General features: G+C 36.3%; 1 protein-coding gene across 1 annotated transcript in view; it reads right to left on the reverse strand.

The window, feature by feature from the left end:
• Positions 1 to 8,865, reverse strand: part of LOC108550839 (uncharacterized) — a 97,036-nt gene that overhangs the window by 86,580 nt on the left and 1,591 nt on the right. The window contains exons 2-3 of the mRNA XM_017904734.1: positions 8,707 to 8,862; positions 974 to 1,184 (exon numbers count right to left, since the gene is read on the reverse strand). Coding sequence (XP_017760223.1) covers positions 974 to 1,184; positions 8,707 to 8,862 — 367 coding nt within the window. The remainder of the gene's footprint in view (positions 1 to 973; positions 1,185 to 8,706; positions 8,863 to 8,865) is intronic.

Genomic DNA, 8,865 nt, shown 5'->3' on the forward strand with positions numbered 1-8,865 from the left:
ATTGTATTGTGTGAAAGTTGTCAAAAGACTGCTTTCTCAGAGAAGAACTGAGCTCGTTTGACTGTTCTCGAACGACACTGATGGAAGCCTGATCGGAACTTGTTCTCGCTCCCCGAAGCACGGATGCGATGCTTTGCTGTTCCAAAAAAGCGCATGCTGAGTGATTCCTTGTCGAGAAAGGCTAATTTCCAATCAGCATGCTTTTAGAAACTCGAGAACAATCCTCTGTGTCTCCTCGGAGAGTCTTTTGTCGAGCTAGAACTCTCAAAGACAGGAGTCCTCGAGGTTTCAGACTTGAATTCTTTGAGTGACGTTGACGAGTCAACTTGTCGTTGGAGAATGATAAGAAATGAGTGAGATGAGTGAATGGATTTTTAATTTCTTTCCTTGTTCTCGTCATAGTGGTAGAGCAATAGTCGACACCTCTATACGTAGTCTACATCTGTCAAACTAGTCTAATGTGTAGCGTGTCAATTACTATCTAGTAAATTTTCATACAAATTGTTTGTTTACTTAGATTTTGGTTTCGTGAATCGTTTTTCGACTAAATTGTCAAGTATTTATAATCATTTGTTGGCTATTTAATGCTAACATCGAATTACCAGAAATATTGGATATTTCGTTCCAGTCGACGAATTTTACTGTCGATAACAGGCCAATGTTTTAGTTTGATAACAGACTCCTGTTCTCGTGTATCTCGTTTCATCGGAAGGAATAATTTTCCTCTTCAAATTCCTTTTCACGGAATAAATGACAAAGCAATCGGACGGAGCATTAACTCATGAATTTACGTTTTATCCAATTACCGGATTCTAATAAAAATCCTTTGTAACAAGACAATAACGGCGGGGATAAAATATTGGAGAAAGGTTTTATGTCGTGGTAATATCGTCGTAAATTTCTTCCCTTCGTTGGCGTGGGAATTAAATCGACACAGGGACAGATTACGCAGGTGTCTGTGAAGCATACTAACCAACGACGTTCAAGTTAAAAGCCTGGCTGATCTTCGATTCGGTTGAGACCTGACACTCGTATATTCCGCTGTCCCGAACCTGCGATGAGGTAATCTTCAAGGTCCATTCGTCAGAGCCCTCTATGTGTACCGACTGGAAACGGCCGTCACTCGTGTAAGTTAAGACTCCAACGGTGAGGATGTGCAAATCTCGCTTCCTGATCCACGACACCTGCGAATGAATCAAAATAACTCTTGTATAAATAATTATCTCGTAAATCAGCATAAAATTCCTTATTAATGTACATTTTATTTTACAAAAAGAACGATAAACGAGGACAGAAATTGTGTTTGAATTTTCAACAATTTTTTACTTACAAATCCACTGCAAGTCGAATCACGATAAACGTTTTCCAAAGTCCATAAAGTGAAATAGTTCAATTGGTGGATATGAAAAGGGAAATTCGACTTTTAAAATCAACCTAAGTGGACTGTTGTACGAATTTTTCTGACAAAGTTATAGCCACTCAAATATCGACAATCTTTTAGTCAAAATATCTGTAGAAAACTCGAACAGTTTGCGAAATTTATTTTGCCTTATTTGTTATTGTCCGATTGCCACTCGTGATACGATAGAAAATGCTCGAAGCTGGAAATAACGAAAACAGAAGTGACTCTGGCCCTCTGTCGGCCATCAAACGAAACTTCACGCTGGTACTTGGAAACGAATTTTTATTTATATCTACAAAATTCACAACTCTTTGATTCCACGAACAATATCGCGACAAAAACTTTCATAGGTATGCCAGAATATTTTCCAAATTTTTTAAAGTTTTAACTAGTATAAGGCGTAACTATTTTCAGAAGCTTTGAAAGGAAAATGGCAGCCCCGATTGAACGATTCGCTCAACTCACCTCACGGAACAGGTGAATGCATTTCGAAAGTAACTACGATGAAATCCTCACACCAAAGGAGAAAAAGAAAGAATAAAATCGCTCAACGATTACCATGGAAGTATAGCAAGATATGTAGGTTATGTCCGATATACAAAATCGGAAAGAGTCTCATGGGGGCCAATTACGAAAGGCAAAGGACAGGCAAAATTTCGCGGGGCAATAAATTGATCGCGAGTGGGTCGTATCAATGACGATAAATCCTTATAATCTTTTACTGTTACGCTCGAATAATTCTACAAAAACGAACTCAATATTTATTGGATAAAACGGAACGGAACAGAGATAGAATTTATGATTGTACGCTTTGGTAAATCCGGCGCGGAATTATCGAGAAAATCTTCCCCCGATTCGATGCGCTTTGTCCGCCGAATTTTGTATTACACTCAATCGCGCGAAATCGTATTTCGTCGTCGTCCTATGCGCGGAGTGGGGATAGGCGGCGTGGAGCGGAGTGGGGGAAGGCCGAGAGCGGGGGTAGCGTAGAGACGAGGACGCACGACCGTCGCCGAGTGGACTGAGACAGAAACAGCGACTGCGATGCGGTCAGGAGTGGGGGCACGGAGTGGAGATAAGGAGTGGGGATAGAAGAGGCGAGGCTTCGACAAAGCATCCGACGCGAAAACATTTAACTGATCCGTGGTAACCTTCGCCCACGGTCGTTGATTCCGTCGGACTCAATTATCCAAGGTGGAACCCCTGAGTTGAGGTGATTTTTCGCGACGAAAGAAAAGAGAAAAGGAAAGGAGGGAAATGGGAAAAAATGTCACGGTTCAATTTAACTTTCGGTCAGGTATAATTAGAACACGGAACACGCCGGGGCCATGGGAAATGGATGGCTTATCGGCGAAACGTTTATTCTTCGCGTTGAACGGCGTTGAGAAGGGAGAATTGATACACCCGAATGTCCTCGCGGGAAATTAATTGTAGCAAGACGCGGTTGCTTGTTACGTGCTGGCCAAGAACAATGCGGGAATACCGTTCTACCGGTTTGTTGGTTTTGTCACCGGCTTGAATTAATGGCGAAAAAGCGTAAACAGCGTTTCTTAAGAACGCTCCACCCTCCAATGTAATTTGAACATTCTTTTTTCTTCTCAGCCTTTTCAACCCCGCGTTAAGGTTTCTTAAGGATACGCTGAAATTAAGTTCGGGGTTGTTTGGCTTGCTGAAATTGGAAATTTTTCAGCTGAAGCTCGTCTATCATTCATTATCGAATATAACAAACGTATTAATTGGATTTTAATTCATTTTTAATTGCGATTTTCATTTAGTTTCTTACTAATTATTTGCAATTTTAGTTGAACAAATATAATGCAACGAATCTTTTTTCTCCATCCTAGGACTGATCTACGATACTTTAATTTTACTAAAAATTACAACAAAATTCTTAAATTTCTAAAAAGCAAGAATAAGAAGTTAGTTTGAATTCGTAGGACAAATGTCTTAAAAGGTACATGTATAATTTTTATATCAGATTAATCGATATGGCAACAATTCATAATTGTAATGGGAAAATTAATTCTACAAACAAATATTTTTGTAATTAAAGTTGAGTTACTAGAAGCTGAACAACTAGTTAATTATTAAGACACAGTCCTGAGAGAAGTATACTTCGTGTCTTATTGCAACGTGGGTCTTGCATCTTTTACTACCTCGAAATTAGGTTTTGTACTCTATTTTTAGTGATGCACGAGAACCGAGGGTATCCTTGCGAAGAGGGTAAAACGAAGCATATTTTTCAACGAACATACCCAGTCTGGTAACAAAAGCAAAATATATGTTGGAAATTTCTAGTTTGAGGCCAGGGAAAAATCCTTTTCCTTTGTTTTCAGTTAAATGAAACCCGAGTGTACCCACTACGACGCGACTTCTTAACCCAACTTTCAAGAAAAGGTAGATCTAGATTTGGAGACGTGAAAGGATTTGAAAATCCTTTAATTACCACAGACGAACGAAAAAATTGCACTTTACGTAGGAATATTAGGAATATTAATAAGTAAATTTGAGTTACAATATTTAATTAAATATTATATATTATATGTTACACATTTGCTTGTATATAATATACAATATTAAATTAAATTACATATTATATCGTGTATTTGGTTATTTCATAGCGTTCTTCTCTAAGATAAATAGGAATCAAATTTCATTTACAGGTAATTGGAAAACCGTGTTTCACTGAGATCATCTCTTCCCCCTGATGTTACTATGGTAGCCGGAAATTGCTAGACATCTCGAAAGTTCGCTAAAATGGAACAATGAAAATATAATAATCCTACGAAATAAATTATCCCCTGCAATTCTCTCTACCGTAAATATTTTATTATAGCAATTCTGAATTTTTTGTGAAAATTTCCAAACCAAATGAAGGCTCATATCCAGGTCATTGGATTGATTTCTACTTGAATTATCAGGTCATCGTGATAAAAGTATATAATCCGAATTTAAAAAATCTAGATTATCTTAAATCCTAAATTCTCAAAAATATGACTCTGAGAAAAGTTTGATTTGATAGCACAGATAAGATAAAATATCTTACATAACAAATTCCCATTCAGAAATATACTAAACATTTCCATTTAAATTTCTCGAATCATTATTATACTATATATTATTACTTTGTAATTTAACGATATTAATAAAAGAGCATAATTCACAGAAAATATTATTCCATTTCCACGTGAATCTGCATACAGCACGGATTAATAAAATTCACAAAATTAAAATCCCCTTTGATTACCCATCAAAAAGTACAAGCAATGCATGATTTTCCAGCAGTAAAAGTACGGATTTCACGTAGATATTAAATTCGCAAAATTATTACGAAATCTCGTCGGACCACATATCGAATATCCTAACACAAAAATTTGAAAAAAATCCGTTTTATCGGGATTATGAATGCAAGGTATCGCTATGAGCAATTCATTTAAAAATTTCAATTTACCGCTGGTCATTTCTCTACCACGACTCTATAACACTTTGCAGGGACAACGTATAGCCTACCAATAATTGTCTTTGCGGATAAAATGGTCGGCGAATATTTTCTTCTTCATCGGTTTTTTAGTGGTCTCTGGGTATCGTTGGGAACAACGAACGGCGTGAAGCTGTCGCGGTGAACAACAATGCGCCGAGTGTTGCCAGGTTGATTTTACGCCCGCGAATATAAACGCCTGGTTTCGCGTAGATAGAGAGGCAGCGCGCCCGGCGCGCCGACTAGCGGCGGGGACGAGAAGCGGCGGGAAATCTGATTTATCGTCGATTACGATCGGTGATTGGATTCTGACGGGTTCCTGTGCGTCATGCGGTGATGCATGAGTAACGCCGATAACGAGTAATGTCACTACTCCACGCTGACCTATGCACTTATCCGCGAAAGTACTTTCCATTAAGATGTCCGCGGATAGGACGCTGCGGCTTTTGTTCTCGATAATTTACGAAACGATTTATCGGGATGCGAGATTCACTCTGAAACTGCCGACTCCTAATGCGCATCTGAATATATAACACCATGGTATATGTATAATGCTTACGGTAATATAGTAGTGGAATAATATATAAGCTGGAGAAAATTGAAAGCAGTGACCTAACCCTCTATGGGCCACTGTAACTTTCAAGTTACATGCCAATGTATGAGTATTTTATTAAATACTGCATTCAACGTTAAGGTCTTGATCACTTCGGTTCGCGATTTTTCTTTCGATATATTTATAATTATTTTTACAATACCTTCTGTGGTTCCATTTTTTAAAATTCTAATTTTTTTTCATTTACCGGTTATTCGATCATGATAGGTTAGGTCCTCCATAGCCCCCTATGACCATTTTGCCACAAGATGGCGCGGAAAATTATCTTGTCTATCTATTGCACATTTTCTTGGCACAATAGTACAAACGTTGTTAATTCAAATTTGCAATATGAATTCGTTAGAATAAAATTGTCAAAACTGCTGAATTTATCGGTTGATATTTGTTGATTTTATGTTACATACAATTCTTATAGTCAAGGAAAATATATATTCGGTCCATAGAGAGTTAGTTCTAATTATGCACTCGAGAGGCGCCTCTCACAATCAGTCGCCATTTAATCAGTTTCTGAAGATGGATGGTAATTAGTATATCAAATTTACTATTACTCAACGATGCGTGGAATATCGAAGTAAAATCAAATAGTTCAACGTGTTAATTATTATATAGTTTTTTATTTTCTTATGGGAAAAATATCGTCAGCTTTATAGCAGAAAATCTTTCGACTTCTACTCATCTTTAGCCAAAAAATCGAAAAATCCTTTGCATTGGAGAGGCGCCACTCAGTCGCCATTTAATCGGATTCTAAAGAGGGATGATAATTAATAAATCAAATATACTATTACCCAAGGATGCGTGGAATATCGAAGTAAAATATTTCTACGTCTTAATTTGCATAAGATTTCCTATTTACCGTTTTATTTAGAAATATCGTCGTCTTTATGGTAGAAAGACTTGGAATTAATATTTTCTGTAACGAAAATATTGCTGATTGCAAAGGGGTAATAAATAATGTTAATAAGTCGTAGTAGTAAATAATAGCAGTCAGTAATAGGAATAGTAATAGTATTAGTAAATATTCATAGTAACAGTAAACAACAGCGGTGAGTAATAACAATAGGGAATAAACATATAACCGTGTATTTATTTTGAATTAATCAATGAATTAATGACTTTAGTAATAGCAAGGATCCAAATTTTTGACAGGTATACCAGATTTGGTATGAAAGGGTATTAATTGAAATTTAATGGTATTATAAATTGTATCATAAATTTATAATTATTATTTTAGAATAATAATAAGTGACGAAATAATGAACTTTATTTGTCAATAAATTAATTATCACGATGAAATTAGTTTCTCTATGTACAAATTGACGTATTAAATAATTACGAGTTTTGACTAATTGGAGTACGGAAATTGCAATTAACGGAAAATAATTGAAAAATGCTTTTGTTTTTTCGCCGTATTGGGACCATGACAATCGTGTAAATTTTCTTCGATTTTTATCGAGCTTCTATTTCCCGTTTAATTACCATAGTAAACCTGGCAAACGAATTATTGCACAAATTACACGTCATACAAGGTTCAATCAGCTCTTTCATTTGATTGCACACTGCGTGTACTGTACGTAATAAAACCTTCAATTAAACGTCTAATTCAACCAATAATTTAATCACAGTGCACTATCGAAAGAGTATGATTTAATTCTATTAAATAGAAATCTTCATCGATGATAAATTCCAAAATAAGTAAATATTTGAAGATTTGAAATTGACAAAATCAATTATCTAAACTACTTTTAATCATAATTTACAATTTAATTTACTATTATAATTGATTAAAATGGATAATTTTAATTCATTATGATATTTAATTCGTTATGATTCCACGATCACCTATCGCGAAGATATTAAAATAAATTCACGAAATAAAATATTAAAGATTAATTATCAACAATAATTACATTCGATTTTAAGCTTCTACCTTTCAGAAAATAAATTTTTCTAAATATCAGATCGTATTAAAATTCATTTAGACCATGGGCACAAAGAAAGACCGCTAAGTTCTCGAAATAACTAATTCATCAACAATTACCTAAAGCTTTCACGTTCCCGAAAATAAATTTCTCTCGAATATTAGATCACGTCAAGATCCATCTATATTCATATTATTCGTCGCGAAAATAATAGATAAAGAAACAGCAAAATTCCGAAAATAGTTAATTTTTGAACAATTGTCCAAAGCTTCCACGTTCCCGAAAATAAATTTCTTTTGAATATTAGATCACGTAAAAATTCACTTACATTCATATTATTCGACGCCAAAATAATACGCAAAGAAACAATGCAAAATCCAAAAAATAGTCAATATTTTAACAATTATTCAAAATTCCCACGTTGCAGAAAATAAATTTTCCTGAATATCAGATAACGTGAAGACCCACCTACGATCATACTATTCACCGTCAAAATAAAGCACAGAAAAGCAATACAAAATCCCGAAAAAAGTTAATATCTTAACAATTATTCAAAATTCCCACGTTACAGAAAATAAATATTTCTGAATATCAGATTACGTCAAGATCCACCTACATTCATATTATTCGTCGCCAAAATAATAATTAAAGAAACAGCGCAAAATCCGAAAATAGTTAATTTTTGAACAATTATTCAAAGTTGCCAGGTTGCGTGGAAAAATAAATTTTCCTCGGCAGCAGGTCGCGTTAAGATTCACTTAGACCGTGGACACGTGAAAAATTAAACGTCGCTATCAGATTACGTCAAGATCCACCTACATTCATATTATTCGTCGCCAAAATAATAATTAAAGAAACAGCGCAAAATCCGAAAATAGTTAATTTTTGAACAATTATTCAAAGTTGCCAGGTTGCGTGGAAAAATAAATTTTCCTCGGCAGCAGGTCGCGTTAAGATTCACTTAGACCGTGGACACGTGAAAAATTAAACGTCGCTTTATCCGTTCGCCCTCGCCCGGACGGTGTTTCCGATAAAAGGAAAAGAAGGATACACCATGGCGGTGTATCGGGGTTAAAATCAGGTCCAGGAATCGCGGCAGAAATTGCCAGGAAATCCAGGATCGATCGAACGAAGGGAAAAGTCGGGGGTTGAAAAGTGTGGCGGGGTGGACAGAGCATGGCAACCGGACCGTTTCATCAGCAGGCTACTCATCCGTGTAACACGACTTCGTCGGGGAACTCGCGTCCTTATTACATCACCGGGAGTCAGGCCAATAAGGAAACTCGAAACTTACAGAACGATCACCAAGATTGCGCACCCTGCAGTGCAGGAAAGTGGTCTGGCCGTTGATCGTCGTGGTGTCCCTCTTCGTCGTGTTGTCGAAGTAAGGCTGGCTAAAGGGTTGCTCCCAGTAAGAAGACGGATGGTGCTCCACCACCGATCCACCGCTCTT

This window comes from Eufriesea mexicana, unplaced genomic scaffold (genome assembly GCF_001483705.2).
Source record: "Eufriesea mexicana isolate 0111107269 unplaced genomic scaffold, ASM148370v2 scaffold3076, whole genome shotgun sequence".
Classification (NCBI taxonomy): domain Eukaryota; kingdom Metazoa; phylum Arthropoda; class Insecta; order Hymenoptera; family Apidae; genus Eufriesea; species Eufriesea mexicana.